At 35.0% G+C, this 18,560-nt stretch overlaps 1 protein-coding gene across 1 annotated transcript; it reads right to left on the bottom strand.

Annotated features, from left to right (window-relative positions):
* Positions 1 to 489: 489 nt before the first annotated feature.
* On the bottom strand, positions 490 to 1,008 carry LOC131814602 (large ribosomal subunit protein uL23-like). Its single transcript, XM_059145660.1, has one exon. It carries the CDS (start codon positions 992 to 994, stop codon positions 524 to 526), a length of 471 nt encoding a protein of 156 aa, XP_059001643.1. The 5' UTR covers positions 995 to 1,008; the 3' UTR covers positions 490 to 523.
* Between the last annotated feature and the right edge of the window lie 17,552 nt (positions 1,009 to 18,560).

Below are 18,560 nucleotides of genomic sequence, written 5' to 3'. Positions count from 1 at the left end.
TGTTTATTTCTACTGAATGAACTATTTTTATTTCACCCTTGTTAATTGTGACATTATAGTTATAACTTAATATTGCCTGAAGTAAGTACTGTATTACCTCTGAAAAATCTGGTCTTAAAAGAAGGAACAAGCAAAAACTCCAAATCCTGAATGACAAATATATTAATTGAATGTGAGCATATGGGCCAAATAAATGAATGTTTGCAAACATTAAATTATTTGATATCTTGTGGGCAAAATAGTAACTCACTTTTTTCTCTTTTTGATTAAATAAAAAAAAATCCTTAGTCATGACAGTGTAAGTGCATTATAATTTTTATTTGGCATAATGTTTAAATATTAACTTAATTTTGAAATATGATATAAATCCTTAAGGTAAAAATGCATTATTTTCTTAAAAATGTAAAAAGCTAAGAGTAACCATATATGTTCATAAAGTTAGTTTTACCTCAACCCCTTTTTTTTTTTTTTTTTTTTTTTATCATGAAAAAACTGTATTTAGATTTAGCCAGCTGGACTCAGTTTAGATGATCCCAATTTTGTTGGCAACATCCAAAGCATCATAGTCAGGGGCCAGCCGAACGTATGCCTTCTTCTCTCCATCAGGCCTGATTAAGGTGTTGACCTTGGCTACATCAATGTCATAGAGCTTCTTCACAGCCTGTTTGATCTGGTGCTTGTTGGCCTTGACATCCACAATGAACACAAGTGTGTTGTTGTCTTCTATTTTCTTCATGGCTGACTCAGTAGTCAGGGGGAACTTGATGATGGCATAGTGGTCAAGCTTGTTTCTCCTGCGGGCACTCTTTCGAGGGTATTTGGGTTGCCTTCGGAGACGCAGAGTCTTGGGTCGTCGGAACGTAGGTGATGTGCGGATCTTCTTTTTTTTGTGACTGTGGACGCCTTTCAGCACCGCTTTCTTGGCTTTCAAAGCCTTTGCTTTGGCTTCGGCTTTGGGAGGGGCAGGGGCTTCCTTCTTAGCTTTCAGCGCCATCTTCGTAAAAGGGACCTCAACCCCTTTTATTTTTTATTTGTGACTACTTTCTCCAGTGGTGACGATACCATCAAAATCCATTGTCATGAAGAAGCAGAACTGACTACAAAAATAGTTAGAGTGTTCTCCATGATCTACTTAGAGGAGTCATCTTTAATCTCCCGAATTTAAAATGGTGACTTTCAAAATTGAAAGCTTAATTTGATTTTAATTCAGAATTCAGAACTCAGGGAAATCAAAAATTTTGACTCTTGGTGACCATGTCGCTGTGATTGGTCAATCAAAAAAACCTTAATCCTAGACATGGAATTAGTCTAAATTATTATTGGACAGAATGGAACATATAATCAAAGTCATTGATCTACTAGCTTTAGGTGGATGCAGCCAAATAGTAACTCTGTCCATTAAACATTTAGAGCAGTTTCTATTGAAACATCTTGATTTCCTGAGTTTTGTCCTTGAGAACAGCTGAAACTTATTGGACTGTAAAAGCAAAATTACCTGGAGCAGAAGGTATTTTTAAACACATGTTTTCCCAAAGTAGGCAGCTGCTCACTGCATGGATTCTTTGAGCACTGCTGTGCTCAGCAGTTAACTTTCTTTACTTGAAGGTAGCAGGGCAAGAAAGACCACCTCAACACATTGTTTTTCTATTATTTTTACTATGTTCCGAGTACTATCAAAGGGCTGATATCGACAGCAAAGAAATTATCAAAAACTCTTGAAGAAAAGGGAAATTCTTTTTCTTAGGTGAAAATATTCGCAAATCTTCATAGTCACTTTGGTCTTTGTCTAAAGAGTAGCAAAGAAAGTCTATATTGTCTCTACAGAGAAAGGGAAATTTGAAGAAAATTTCTTTTCCTTGAGTTGTTTTAGGACTTGTATTTAAAATATTAATTTGTACTTTCATTTATGCAATAATGCACTGACATTGTAACATTGAATATAATTAAGTCAAAATGAAGATAATGTTTGTATTCTTATCACATATTGTGCCTTTGTACATATGGATGTGCAAATGCACCTATTAGCTAATTGCTTATAGAAAATGTTAATGAATGCTAACACTTTTTATAGCTATGCAAACCTACTGTCACATATGATAATTAGACTAGGCTACAATTATTTATCACCATCTAAAATTTATGTAGCATCCAAATGTACTACTCCATGATTTACTGTAGCATTTGAGACTTGTATTTAATCGGTGTTTATAATTAGGAAGATAATCTTTTGAAGTTGAAGTCAAGAAGGTCTTAAATTAGGTTGAATGAAAAAGGAGAATTTTTGGATAAACAGAGGAAAACAAATTCCAAATTGGGATACCAGAGAATCTAACCATCAACCAAACTAAGATTGCTCCTCTCCACAACCAAATAAGGAAATGACTAGACATTTATTTTTGCCATCTCTGACATCTAGTCATCAAGAGTATAATGTCTTTCTGCTGGACAAACACGAAACATGTGTGGAGCTATCCTGATTTACACATGCTGCCCTTAAAATCTAAGACTGCTCCTCAAAGGGGCCTTCCCAGGAAATTCCTTTGTGAGTGAATGGCAGGTAACTAGAGTCAACTCAAGAATAACTCATTCTTCAATTATGTGTTTCTTTTGGTATGACCTCCAATTCTTATCTTAGTATTTCCTTCTCTAGTCTTTTTGAAATGTGTTTAACTGACACATAAACAACATTTCTTTCAGTTTGTGGTGGCTCTCACACTATGTAGAAATAAACCTTTACCAAACTCTTAACGTCCATGAAAAAGTGTTGTTATGCCTTCAGTGGTTAATATTGATATACAATACAATGATTTAGTTGTGGTTCATTACATAGAGAATGAGGGGGTTACCTTATTTGGCAGGCAGAACAGTGGTCTCCCAAAGATTTCACATTCTAATCTCTGAACCTATGAATATGTTACTACAAGTGGTAAAAGGAACTTTGCTGATATGATGAAAAACCCTGGATAGGAACATTATCCTAGATTGTCTTGTTAGGCCCAGTATAATCACAAGAGTCTTTAGAAGGAGGAGTGAGAGGGCTAGAATCAAAGAGATGTGACAATGGAATCAGAGATTGAAATGATGTGTATTGAATATGGAATATATGGAAGGCAAGCAATCTGTAGATTCTAGCAAGGAAATGGATTCTTCCTTAAAGCCACCAGAAAGGAATGCAGTAATATGGGCACCTTGATTTTAGCCCAATATGACCCATCTTCTCCAGAACTATAAGATGAGGATAATGACGATGATATTGATGATGATGATGATAATGACAATACATTTATGTTATTTTAAGCTACAAGTTTGTGGTAACATGTCAAAGCAATAATAGGAAACTAACATACCCCATACAGAATATTCTATGCAGAAAATAGGAACTAAGAAATTTTACTGAAAGTATTCCCCAGTGACTGGATGAGATAATAAATTCAGAAATGAGGGGCACCTGAGTGGCTCAGTGGGTTAAAGCCTCTGCCTTTGGCTCAGGTCATCATCTCAGAGTCTTGGGATTGAGTCTCGCATCAGGCTCTCTGCTCAGCAGGGAATCTGCTTTCCCCTCTCTCTCTGCCTATCTCTCTGCCTACTTGTGATCTGTCTGTCAAATAATAAATAAAATCTTAAAAAAATTTAAATTCATAAATGAATTAAATTGCTAAGCCACACTCCTTTGCATGTAAATATTTATCTATTTATCCCAGGAATTATTTATTCCAGTAGCACTTTTGATGAAGTCCCAGAACCTAAGTCAGGTTCGGTGGGGTGAAGAGGTTCGGAGCCGTCGACTAAAGAAAGAATTCTTAAGACGTTGTTGGTGCAAAAGGTGATTTATTAGAGCACGGGGACAGGGCCCGTGGGCAGGCAGAGATGCGGCTGCCCCTGGTTGTGAGGGTAGGCATGTTATATACCTCACGGTTGGGGGGAGGTGGTGAAGGGATGGGAGATTTCAACAGTTTTCACATGTTAGGGAGGGCCTACAAGGTGCCAGGGGGGAGGCCTTGCCCTTATGGCTTGATCAATGTCGTCTTTAGGTCAGGCATTAACATCAAGATAATTGGGAGATTCTTGGTGGGGTATTATGATCCTGCTGTCATTTACATTCCCTTCTACCTCAGTCTCCTCCAGTTTATGGTGGGAGGGAGACATTAGGGCTTCAGGAACTGAGAGTTATTTGCCTCTGGAAATTTGTGCTATTGATAAGGTAACCTCCCTGTTTAGATCTCTAGGACATCTGTAGAGCAAGGGAGATTCCTGTTCTGCAGGATTGTGACCCCTGCAAGTTAACTATTTATCGTTTTATGGCAGTCAGGGGTGCCTGAGGAATGCTACACATATGGAGGGGAGCGGGTGAAGAGGGGGTGCAAGGCGCCAGCTTTTGCTCTGTCCTCAGCCAGCCTCCTGCTCCCTCATCACTTTTCCCCCACTGCTGAGTCTTTGTGAATGCTCATATTTTCTTTTAACTTGTCTCAATAATTGTGTCCCTTGTAGTCTTTGAGATTGGAAACAGGTGACCTCTCCTTTAGTGATCTTATCCAAGAATTAACAGGAAAAATACTACTGATTTATTTTTACCTTTTTAAGTTTGTAAATGATATGGAGAACTAATCTTGTTATGCAATATATAAGCATTTTGAGATTTTTCTATACACATTCTTATAACTACTTATAACCTCACTATACAGATGTAACACGGACATCCATAAATGTCATAAGTCTCTGGTATCACTTAAGACTAAATCTCTGTCATTTACGCACTTTCACAAATCTAAGTGGGCAAATTATTCTCTTCTACAATGGGATATTAAAGAGTGTCAATCTAAACAATAATCTCTTAGAAATACAAATGGCAATGTCATAAAAATCCCAAAACACTAATGACTCTTTAATCATGATAATTAAGACCTAATTTACATTCTTCTTATCTTTGGTCCTTTGTAATCAGTACTTAAAGAAAAAAAAACTAAATAAAAGAAAAACTTTTAGACAACAGGCTTTCATTTCATAATGTTGTATTATTTATGTCTTACCTGATTTTTATGTCTAAATCCTTCAGAATTATTTTATTTTGTTACCAACTGCTCATGCTACTTGAATTTCAAGCATATCTTTTTCAACATCCAAGAGCCATGGGAAAAATACCAAAGCAATTTATTACCTTTAATAACTATTAACTTTATTTATATTTCAATAGAATAAAACTTCATTTTCAAAACAAGTTTTTCTACTTTGGAGCTGATGCACAATGGATAAATGAATTTACAATTAAGTAATTATTATGAAGAGATCTGAATGACTAGTGACTATTCATCAGTCAGGAAAGGTAATTATATTAGTGCTTGTTATCCCCCAATAATGGGTCCATGATTAAAGGAGCGAGACTGATACAAAGCGAAGGTCAAGCAAAGCTTTATTTCACGCCAAGCATCAAGAATCAGACAGACCGTCAAGCAGATCGGTCAGGGCCGCCCCTTACAGAGAGGACCACCCCTCCCTGCTCTCCAGACTAACTTTTATAGAGCAAAGGCCATGTGGTTGGGCCTGGCCACACACAGGTGGCTAACTGAATTACAATTCATCCCACAGTAGCCATGGAAACCAACCCATCACCTTGGTAGCTAGGAGACAGTATGCGCCCCCACTGATCAGATGTCTCCCAACTGGCCCGACCCATCCTTGTATTTGAGCTTTGTTACCTGAGACTTGTTTTTAAGTAGGTCCCCTGGGGGAAGGGGAGCAGGGACAGTTTAAGGGTTAAACAACAATGACCTCAATGGAAGCCTCTGGCTAAAATATAAAAATATAAAATAGGTCCTTACAGTGCCTTATAGCTGTGGAATGAGTTTCCAAATCATACCAAAATTATTGGCTTAAAAACAACATAAAATTCTTATCTTATAGTTCTATAGGTTAGAAGTCTGACATGAGGCTCCCTGGGCTAACACCAAAATCTCTTTTCTGGAGGTTCTAGGGGAAAATGTGTTTCACTGTATTTTCCAGTGTTTAGGGGCTGTTTACATTCCTTGGTTATCTCCTCCTTATTCCCTCCATCTGCAAAGTGACCAACACTGACTGCATCTCCCACCATTCTTCAATATTCTCATCTTCTGCTGAGTCTAGCCAGGGAAATTTTAATTTTCAGGACCTATATAATTAGATTGGTTCCTACTTGATCGTCCAAGATCATCTCCTCATCTCCAGGCCTCCACTTAATCACATCTGCAAAGTCCTGCCTAGTACGTAAAGCAACATATTCACAGGTTCTAGGACTCACGTCTCTGGTGGTCTTTTAAGGTGGGGGTAATACTCAATTGGCATTTCAGATTTAGAGTGTCAATAATTTTGGAAGTCACTGTTCTGTCTACTACAGTGATCTTCTACAGCATTTCATTTTTTTTTTTTTTAAGATTTTACTTATTTATTTGAGAGAGAGAATGGGAGTGAGCATGAGAAGGGGAAGGTCAGAGCTAGGAGAAGCAGACCTCCTGCTGCGCCGGGAGCTTGATGCCAGGCTGGATCCTGGGACTCCAAGATCCTGACCTGAGCTTAAGATAGTCACTCAACCAACTGAACCACCAAGGTGCCCACATTTTAATTTATTTATTTTTTTATTAGTGACTTGAGAAATTTGAGAACGTTAAAAGGTAAAGGAAAATATTTGACTGCTGACAAAATGAGTGACTTGGGCTGGTAAAATATTTGTTATTCTCAGAGATAACTACAAATTCCTACATTTTTATTTATTTTTATTTTATTTTATTTACTTTTTATTTTTTTAAAGATTTTGTTTATTTGTTTGACAGACAGAGATCACAAGTAGGCAGAGAATCAGCCAGAGAGAGAAAGAGAAAGGGAAGCAGGCTCCCTGCTGAGCAGAGAGCCCAATGTGTGGCTTGATCCCAGGACACTGGGATCATGACCTGAGCCGAAGGCAGAGGCTTTAACCCACTGAGCCATCCAAGTGCCCCCAAATTCCAGTATTTTTTAAAAACCCAAACCAACCACCAAAGTGAGAAGAAAACAGAGAAATAAAAGAACTATGTAGAGAGAGGAGTTAGGGCTTTCAGCTAAATTTAAAAACAGTATGAGTTAATTCAGTCACATAATATATCTGTTTGAAAAGGCAAGACATTCTCTGAAGCAGCCTTTATACAAGTACAATTTTCAGAACATGGAGTGTGGTCATTTAACAGATGAGGACACAAGGCAGTGATATAAAACAGAATGTGTCTAGAGGGGAGTGACTAGAATGAGAAGTAGAATGAATTTATGCTGGATGAGGAACAGTACAGACAACAAGAGGTTATAAACCAGGAGTGATAAGAACACTGTGGTCCTCATTACACACTAGCAATCCTGTAAAGGAAACTGGTATTTAAAAGAGGATTTTCTCTTGCCACTTTAATTTTCTCACCTGATTGTTGCAATCTTATTATTATATTGGTGTAAAAGCTTTAAATATTTTTGAAATAAAGTAGGAACCTACCTGAATTAAACTCCCAGGCATAAACTATGAAGAATGAATGCCTATGAAATAGCTACCTGGACAATAATATTTTAGATGGAATTACTATATTCAGCACCATTGAGTTACATATTTCTAAAATTTGTTACAATTCTAATTTATGAGAAAGGTGGGGATATAGTCCTGATGAATTTGTCAAAGGGCATTTTAACCATATCAACATCATTTATCTTGGTAACTTTCAGTTTATCATAATTCCTAAGGTTGATGGACAAATAAATAGAAACATTAGACATCCAAGAAAATTTGAATTTTAGATAAACAAAGAAGAAGGTTTTAATATAAGTATGTCCCATGAAATATTTGTTCTTTTTCTGAAATTCAAATTAAATGTACCTCCTGGGGGACCTGGGTGGCTCAGTGAGATAAGTGTCTACCTTTGGCTCAGGGTCCTAGGATCTAGCCCCATATTGGGGTTCTCTGCGCAGTGAGAAGCATGCTTCTCCCTCTCCTTGCCCTCCCCCCACACACCCAGCCCCATGCTTGTATTGCTCTCAGTATCTCTGTCGGTATCTCCGTTTCTCTCTCACATGAATAAATAAAATTTTAATAAATAAATAAATAAATAAATGGTATCTCCTGTACTTATCTCTCAATCCTAATTAACAAAATACAAACAGAAAAAAAGCAACCATTGTGTTGAAAGAAAAATTATTCCAAAATTTCAAGATTTGCTTCAATGAAAAATAAAAACGTGTGAATCAAATAAGCTTGATGTTTACTCATTTTTCATTGTCTTTACTTTCTGTTTATCTTCATCCTACATCTGTAGATGGCTTTTCATGTATTGCAAATGATTGCTATTATTATTATTAAATAAAAGGAACCTGAAGGCTCTGAAAGTTACCTAGAAATTTGATTTCAAAGCAAAAGTTGATCTGATAAAAACAATTTAATCTGAAGGAAAAAGAAAAAAGAATTCTATCAAAGAACTTGAAGTTGTAAAATATATTAGTAAATATATAATGATGATGCATCCATGTTTCCCTTGCTTGGAATCCAACTTAATTCTCATCTTATCCCCATGTCAAAAGTTTAGGATTTGCCTACTATTTTGGAATGTTAATAAAGTTGTTTTATTAATCATGATGAGTTCAAGGAGGAAGAATCAGCATTTAACATAGAATAATAGTTTAGCATTTAGAGACATAACACACAATCTCATTATATTAAATAAAGTGTAAGAACAAAAGAACAAAAACTGATAAAATACTTATTTATTAACATATTTATGACACATCATTTCTATTTTGGTGTGCACATAAATCTGGGGAACGTTAAATTATGTTGGAAATGTGATTTGCCACAATATAAATATAAATGGATTTTGAGGGCATTATATTAAATGAATTAAATCAAAGAAAGACAAATACTGTATGTGCTCACTCATATGTGGAACCTGAAAGAGCTGAACCTTTAAAAAAAAAGCTGTGGGAGATACAGTCATTTAAACATGGGAATCTTGGTTTCAGCTCAGGTTCTGATTTCAGGGTTATGAAATTGAGCCCCTGTCAAGTTCCCTCTTCAACACAGAGTCTGCTTAAGTTTCTCTCTCCCTCTCCTTCTGCCCCTCCCCCACTGCTCACACACACACACACACACACACACACACTCTCTCTCTCTCTCTCTCTCTCTCAAACAAATAAATAAATATTTTTGAAAATAAAAAATAAATTAAAAGCTGAACTCAAAGAAAGAGTTTTGTGCTGACTACCAAGGGTCAAAGGTGCGGAAAATAGATGTTAGTCAAAGAGTGTAAACTTCCAGCTCTAAGATGATTAAGTTCTGGGGAGTCTAATGAGTATAGTTAACAACTCTGTACTATATATTTGGCAGTTGTTAAAAGAATAAATATTAAAAGTTAATTACCACCAAAAAGAATGGTAATAATGTGGAGAGATGAAGATCTTCACTAACCTTATTGTGATAATCATTCTGTAATATATACATGTAACTAACCATCTCATTGTACACCTTAAAATTTATATATTTTGATACAGAGGGTAAAGAAATTCATTTCACAAATGGCACACATAAAATTGGTAAAAGAAAGATATGTGAATAATAGCCAGAGACCCAGTATAAGAACTGTCTGGAAGTGTTGATGCTATACAGACAGTCTGAAAATAATTTTTTAAATCTTTTGACAAGACAGCTAATGGACAAGTGTTATTTAAACAACAATAACAACAACAACAAAAGCAGTAAATCATGCCTAAAATCATGCTATAATATTGCTTTCCTGCCATTGAATTTAAATGTGGTATTGTAGGTGCCTGGGTGGCTCACTCAGTTAAGAGTCTGCCTTCAGCTCAGGTCATGATCCCTGAGTCTTGGGATCGAGTCCTCCATCAGGCTCCCTCCTCAGTGGGGTATCTGCTTCTCCTCCTGCTCTGTCTCTCCCCACTACTCCTGCTTTTTCTCTCTCTCTCTCAAATAAGTAAATAAAATCTTTAAAAATTTTTAAAAATGTGATAATGTAATGTCATCAGTCCTGGGTCACCTTATTTATTCATGCTTACCTGGTTCAGCTCCCTCAGGTTCCATACTTTCCTTTATGTACTGGTATTATAATTCACTACACTATGGATTTTAATTTTAGACTACTTGCTCTTGTTGGTTTTTATGTTATTGCTTTTTTATATTTCCAGATAAAATTACCTTCTGACTACTCTTAAATAAGCGTAATGGATAATAAATATTATACAAATTCTGCAGCCTTTAAAAAATGAGGCTTAATAATCAGGCTAAAACGCAATTGGTACTTTCATTGAACTAATAACTTAGGAAAGATAAACTTTAAAATGACCCAAAATGAAAGATGAACAAATTTTAAGGAACAATTTGGAAATTAAAAAATGTATGGCATGTTAATGAATATACATTCTACATAATAATTGTTATTTTTAAAGAATTTTTAAAAATAATTCTAATACTGTAAGATATATTTAAGAATAACAAAAATGACACTGAAAATAAATCAACTGGTAAGGCTTCAGAAGATATTTTAGAAATTTATGGGGCCCCAAGTTGGTCATTGCAGTAGAAGTATCTGATTCTGATCCAAATCTGTGATCATTGGCAAGTATGTGGGTTTATTTGTATAGTTCTTACCAATACAGAGATCAACATATATGCTAAATATTATTCTATAAGTTGTATACATGTTATCTCATTTGGTACTTGATGGCACTATATCCAAGTGCTATAATTATCCCCATTTTGGAGATGAGAATACTGAAGGTCAGGTAATTTTCTCAATGTTAAATACTGAGTAAATTGGTGAAGTCACATTTCAAGTCTAGGCTCACTGGTTCATTGGACCAAATCATTTCTGGTATCTATTAATATGTCCGAGATTCTGTCCTATGCAAATTTATCATATTATTATAAAGTTGAGTTTGAGAAAGATGCACTTAACAATACTCTAGTTGTAGCAGCACCCTCTAAATACTTTCATATAGCCTCATACCATGGAAGTCAAAACAGGTACCTTCCTGGTCATTTAGTAGTTTTAAATGTTTTCAGCAACAATATCATTACTACTCTTGTGGAAATAAAGAAAAATGTTGCCAGTGATGTACAGCGACTTAAAGGATTCCCAGATATGTAATTTTCCTATGTCTTTCCAGCTCAATAACAATAAAATGAATAATAAATTTCTCAATACTAATTACAATGGAGTTTTATCATTGACATAAAACATAATTAAAGAACAGTTATACAGGAGGGAGAAAAAGAGAAGAAGAGCAAAGAAAAAAGAAAATGAGAGATATTAAAATCATAATGTGACCATTCTACCTACTGGTCAACCCATTGGGTATATGCCATAAAGAAGACTGCCATGTTTACCATCAGCCTCAGTTCCTGAGCACTTCCCATAGTAAGAGCATCCAGCTTCATAGAGTGAGAATTTCACTTTTAAAGTTACTGTGAGTATGTGTTATGTAAGATAGTTTCAATTACTTTATCTGGAGCTTAAGTGAAAAAATGAGAAGGAATTTGTTTCAAAATAAGAGAGAAAAAAGTTGATCGAAGTTTTTGAGTAAGCATATGTCAAATTACAATGTGGTACCTAAATATGATCTCATACAAGCGAAGGAAAAGATGAAATTAGATTTAAAAGGACTGACAAGTTTTCCTGAAAGGTCTCATCCAAATAGCATCTCCAACTAATTTCTTTTTTCCAAACACTTTTGGAAAAATATCAAAATTCTCCTTCCTTGCTTATTTTGTTCTGTAGTCAATTATCAAATATAAACTTGTTCCCCTTGGACAAATAACAACTTGCCCATGTTCAATTAATAAGCCACAAACTATATTAAGATAATTGGCAAAAAAGATTGAGTTTAGGTTCTCTAGATACATCCATATTGTCACAAATAGCAAGTTCTGATCCTTTTTTATGAGAGTATTACACTAAGTGAAATAAGTCTGACTGAGAAAAACAAATACCATTAAGATTACACTCATATGTGGAATCTAAAAATAAATAAATAATCAAAAAACAGAATCAGACCTATAAATACAGAACAAACTGATGGTTGCTGAAAGGGAGGAGGATGAGCAAAATGGGTGAAGGGGAGTTGGGGTATAGGTTTCCAGTTACAGAACAAGTAAGTCAGAGCAAAAAAAAAAAAAAAAATGCACAGCATGGGGAATATAGTTACTGATACTGTTATAGCACTGTATGATGACACATGGTAGCCACATTTGTGGTGAGCAGAGAAGAACATATAGAAAAGTTGAATCACTAAGTTACACACTTGAAACTAACATAACATGTGTATTGACTATACTCAGAAAATTAAAAAAATATATATTTTATGTGTGTGTGTGTGTGTGTGTGTGTGTGTGTGTGTGTGTGTGTGGGTGTGGGTGTGTGTGTTTTAGCCAGAAAGTACTGTATGGAAATCAGATACATTTTAAATTTTTGGAAATCATAGAATGAGGGATAAAACTTAAACTAATCTTTTCTGCACAAAATGTGAATCTCATGTAGGTGAAGAATTGTGTAGGATTTGAGTTTATTCCCTACTTCAAACCCAACAAATTATCCTGCCACAGTAGCATGGAAGACAAAAGACTCCTGGGCCTTTACAGTCACAGATCAGCATGCAGCATGATCTTGACATTCATGTTATTTCCTTTTGTCTCTCCTCTCCCAGTTCCATAGAGATGTGGCACACTCAGTTGTATATCAGGGCTGATAACAAACTTGCCCAACTATGCTCTCAAACGTAGATGTTATCTTAGTTATTCCGCTTAAGAAATAATTCTGAACTCTGTTGTCAAGGAGGAGACACTATCTCTAACTTCCTAGGCTGTTTTTTAATATTCTTGAAAAGGTGGTCCAAAATGGAATCTGATACAAGATGTGAAGAAATGTGAGACACATGGAGAGCTGTCTCCAGACAATGTGCTCACATCAAAATTCTTTGGGAAGAATAAAGTTTTCTTAATGAGAAAGTCATTGTTTATGGACTGGATAGCATAGTGAACTCATATTTGTGTATCAATGTGTGTGCTATGGAACTTAAAATTAAACATAAGAAATTGGGAAATTTTAGATTATTTTGATTATACATTATTATTATTATTTTTAAAGATTTTATTTATTTATTTGACAGAGAGTGAGATCACAAGCAGGCAGAGATGCAGGCAGAGAGAGGGGGGAAGCAGGCTCCTGCTGAGCAGAGAGCCCAATGTGGGGCTCGAACCCAGGACCTTGAGATCATGACCTGAGCTAAAGGCAAAGGTTTAACCCACTGAGCCACCCAGGCGCCCCAGATTATACATTATTTTTATACTGAATTTTAATGTAAAATGTGTTTCCCCCTCCTTCTTGATTAATTTACAAAACTTTGAGAGCTATTAATTGCTTTCAGTATTGTTGTTGAGTTGCATATAAGACAAAGGTGTTTCATAGAGGTTAAGTAAATTTGTCTGAAGTAACAAAGCTAAGAGCTTTTTTGTTAAAATGTACAGTACTGTTTTATGAAAATAATTGCCCAAAAATGACAGTTTCTCACTAGACTACAGATATGAAGTTTTTTTTCAGATATGAAGATTTTAAGAGTAAATGATATTCATTTTTTCTCTACATATTGCTTTTTATTTTTTTCTGAAATTTTCAGTGAAGATTAGAGTTAGTTGAAGAATATAGTCTCCTTTGAGAAAACTCACAAAGTTCAGAGAAAAGAATAACTTCTTTTTTTTTTTTTTAAGATTTTATTTATTTATTTGACAGAGAGAAATCACAAGTAGACAGAGCGGCAGGCAGAGAGAGAGAGAGAGGGAAGCAGGCTCCCTGCTGAGCAGAGATTCCCGATGCGGGACTCGATCCCAGGACCCTGAGATCATGACCTGAGCTGAAGGCAGCGGCTTAACCCACTGAGCCACCCAGGTGCCCCGAAAAGAATAACTTCTAAGGAGATAGAACCATACCAAAAGAATTTCATTTCCACCATTTATTAATACTAAAATCATAGTTAGGATTTAATTTTTTGGAACCTCCTTTTCCACATTGGCGAAATAGGGATATTATTAGTTACCACAGAGCTTTATTCTTCAAATTAAATTATATAGCATATGTAAATTTAACAGCACATACTAAATATTCATTAAATTGGAATGATAATTTTCATATCTGAGTAAATTAGTTATTTCAACTCCATTTTCCCCCTTCTGTTTTCAAGCTATCTGACATAAGGAGTCTGAGTTGTTTTAGTAAATTAGAAGACAGAATTTTTTGCAGATAGAACTGCTCCATTAACTTTTTTACAGCATCATACATCACTTTTTAAAAATAAATAATCCAAGAGACCTTTTAGTCATTAACATGTTGGTTTGTGTTCTAGTTCAAACACATGATTTTTTTTTCAAAGATTTTATTTATTTATTTGACAGAGAGAGATCACAGGTAGGTAGAGAGGCTGGCAGAGAGAGAGAGAGAGAGAGGAGGAAGCAGGCTCCCTGCTCAGCAGAGAGCCCGATGTGGGACTCGATCCCAGGACCCTGAGATCATGGCCTGAGCCGAAGGCAGCGGCTTAACCCACTGAGCCACCCAGGCACCCCAAACACATGATTTTAGTTCAACAAAATATGTTGGTTATTTGGGTATTTTATGTGAAATGCCAACGCATCTATGTCAAGTTATAGTTTTATGATCATCTTACAACTGATTATAAAAATTGAAGATGGTGTGAAATTCTTTAAAAACACTTTCTAACTATGTTTTAAAATTATTCTCATTCTATTCTTTATATGAAACTAGTTTTCCAATACACATGTATTTTCCTCAATTTTTGTTTCACATTTTATGATTTTATTGATATTTTGTATATTTTGAGTGGTGTTTCATTTATTGTTTAAATCAGTAGCAAGTGTGTTCTTTTTTTTTTTACAAAGATTTTATTTATTTATTATTTACTAGAGAGGGAGAGCAAGGGAGATATTGATAGAATGAGTGAGAGGAGGGACAGAGGGAGCAGCAGATTCCTTCTTGAGCAGGGAGCTCAGTGCCGGATTCCATCCCAGGACGCTGTATTATGACCTGAGTCGAAGGCAGATATTCAACTGAATAAGCCACTCAGATACCCCTAGCAAGTGCATTCTGATAAAAATATTACTATTATCTTTTGAATTGGTAAAGGTGAATATATGTAAAAAAATTTTTTAAAGTGAATACATTTTTAATTGTAGCAGTAAAGTAGAACATTTTAACAACATTGTTAAATTGACATAATGTATTGTTATACAGTTCACATAAAAATGGATTTGATATGTCTCAGTATGTCATTATAATAAAGTAGATAACTAAACATACACAGTTTCCTTCCCCTGCCCCACAAGTATTAGTACTCTTTGTACCAGGTGTATACCAACTAAAGCTGGAAAGTCAAATCTGGCCCACTACCTGTTTTTGCATAAAGTTTTACTGAAACACAACCAAATTCATTCATTTATGTGTTGTCAACACATGCTTTCTCATTACAATGGCAGAATGAAGAAGTTATGACAGAAATCATGTCACTCAAAGTCTAAAACATTTATTTGCTAGTGTTTGCAAAAAAAGAGTTTGTTGGCTCCTGAACAACACAATTATATATGTATTATTTGCAAAACACAAAAGAAGTTTACCTTCACATTATCTTTGTTAAATATACAAATGATATTGAAACATATAAAAACCAAAGCAAGAATGATTCTCATCCACTTTCAATCTTACCTGCCATCTCTCTCATCCTCAGAGAAGGCTCTTCATTGATCATTGTTAATTCACTTAGACCATTTAACTTTTAACTACCCAAAGTGTATTTTTATGGGTTCCTGGATGGCTCAGTCAGTTAAGCGTCTGCCTTTGGCTCAGGTCATGATCCCAGGATCCAAGGATCATATACCACATTGGGTTCCTTTCTCAGCAAAGACCCTTCTCCTTCTGCCTGTTGCTCTCCGTGCTTGTGCTCTCTCACTCTCCCTCTAACAAAAACAAAACAAAAAAAAAAAAAAAAAAAAGAAAAGAAAAGAAAAAAGAAAAAAAGAAAAACAAAAAAGAAAAAAATAGAAAGAAAGAAGGAAAAAGAAATACAAGCTACATCAAAGCAAGAGGAACTGCTAGAGATAAAAATATAAAATCTGAAATAAAATATTCACTAGTTTTAACAACAGTTAGTTACTTTGGGAAAAAAATGGATTCAAGAAAGTTATAGCAATAAAGCTACAATTAAATATAGAGCAGTGCTGAGAACTGAACAGGGTTTTGATGACCAATAAGAAGAGAGCAATTTATTTAGAATATATATTATTAATTTCCAGGAGAATAAAAGAGTAGTAAAATATTTGAGAATGTAAGGCTGAATATATTCAAGCCTTCAGTCAAGGTAGTCAATGTAGGTGGAAAAAGGTAATATATTCTTATATACAGCTAATATAGTACTTTTGCATGAAAATAAAATGTATTTCTTCTAAGACTAAAACAAGAACATCCACTCTTAATATTTCCATACAACTTTTTACTAATTACCTTCAAGCCAGTGGGATAAAGCAATAAACACAAATTACATGTAAATTAGAAAAAAAGAAGTAATAAACTCTTTATCTTGCAAAGTTTATGTATAAAGAAAATTTTCAAAACAGAAGTTTGCAGACTTTTCTTAAAGAACCTGTCATTAAATACCTTAGGTTTGCGGCCCATACCATCTCTTTTGCAAATACTCAACTCAGTAAATGTAGCTTGAAAGCAGCCATCAATATCTAAACAGATGGCTATGCCTATATTTCAATAATTTTGCTTATAAAAATAGACCGGTGGTATCAGTGAAAATGTAGGAATAAGGAACCTCCCCAGAAATACCTCCAAAATAACAAAAACTGCCAGAATCAACCTTATGGAAAGTGGAAAATATTCTAAGGCTTATAGCATGGAAGTAAGAGTTCAGCAAGGATAAAGGCCATTGAAAATGGGATAATATATCCTTGTGGCATATTAACAACCATCACCCTACACCACTTCTCAGCATGGTGGTGTTCAAATGGGGCAACCCATGTTCCTGGTATAGATAGCTAGTACCTGAGTGGCCAAAGCAGATCTTGATAGTGGGGAACTGAGTTTATTTTGAACTGACTGTGGTTTTGTCCTGAAGGACTGCTTTAGAGAGCTTCCTTTTGTTTTGTCTAATTTGGAAGCTGTAAGTTTAGAGAAGCTCTGTGGTTCGCAAAAACAATAAAAGCCAAAAGAAAAAGATATTTCTACTTGGGTGGAGAGGGGACAAGTGAAAAAAAAAAAGATGAAGAGAACAAACAACAAATAGACCAAATTTCTGTGATAAAGGCCAATTTCTGAGTATTGTGAGATAATAGGGATTTTTCAAGCTACTATGTATATGGAGGAACTTACGACAGATGAATGTCCAGGTTAGTAAACATGCTCACAAAAGACCGGAGAAGACAACAAACTTCCAACCATGGCTTGTCTTTAGGCTCAGAACAAGTAGGAAGCATAAGCTAGATAGAGTGGGAAAGAGCCTAGCTAGACTTGAAAAGAATGCCCCAACAAGTCAATTTGCAAAAACTTGAAGAATAATATTTTACTTTTCTTTGCTTGTTTTTTCTTTCATTTTCTTTCCCTTCCTTTCTTTGACTTCATTCCTTTTCTTCTCCCTTCTGTCTTCTTCCTTCCTCTCTTTCTGCCTACATGAGTTTCTTTCTTCCATTTTCCTCATTAATTTTTTTTTTGCATATAGTACTCAAAATCTCCAATTTTTAACAAAAATTTACAAAGAACAAAAAAAAACAAATAAATATGATCCATTTACAGGAAACAAGAAATTAATATAAATCATCTAAGAGCAAGTGCAGATGTTAACTTCCTAGATGAAGACATTAAATCACTTTCTTAACTGTTCTCAGATAGCTAAAGGAAACAATTGACAAAGAGAGGAAATGGAAACAATGTATAAGAAGAGAATATTAATAGAAAGGTAATGTATAAAATGGACCATAGAGATGTTAGAGCTGAAAAGCACAATAACTGAAATGAAAATTTCACTAGAGTTCAACAGCAGATTTGAGAAAACAGAAGACTGCCTCAATAAACTTGAAGATAAGATAATTTAATCAGTCTGAGGAGAAGAAATTAAAAAGAAAAATGAGCAGATCCTAAGGATCCTTGGTACACTATCAATCACACTGACATATGCATTATGGAGTTCAAGAAGAAGAAGAAAGAAAAAAAAAGGCAGAATATTTGAAGAGATAATGGCCAAAAATTTCCCAGATCTAGATATTCAAGAATATATCAATCTAGATCAATTGAGATTCAAGAATCTCAATAAACCTTGAGTGGGATAAACAAAGATATCCACACTAAGACACATCATAATAAAACTGTAGAAAGTCAAAGATACACAGAATCTTAAAGCAGCAAAAGATAATTGACATCATTCTTCTCAAGTTCCAAAAAATGGAAGAGATAACATTTCCTAACTCATTCTGTAAGGCCAGCATTACCCTGATACAAAAGCCAGACAAAGACATC

Source organism: Mustela lutreola, chromosome 14, assembly GCF_030435805.1.
Source record: "Mustela lutreola isolate mMusLut2 chromosome 14, mMusLut2.pri, whole genome shotgun sequence".
Lineage (NCBI taxonomy): Eukaryota > Metazoa > Chordata > Mammalia > Carnivora > Mustelidae > Mustela > Mustela lutreola.
This window is presented reverse-complemented; position numbering and strand designations above follow the sequence as displayed.

Excerpts from the sequence above, each read along its gene's own strand:
- LOC131814602 (XM_059145660.1), bottom strand. The coding sequence starts at position 994 with ATGGCGCTGAAAGCTAAGAAGGAAGCCCCTGCCCCTCCCAAAGCCGAA.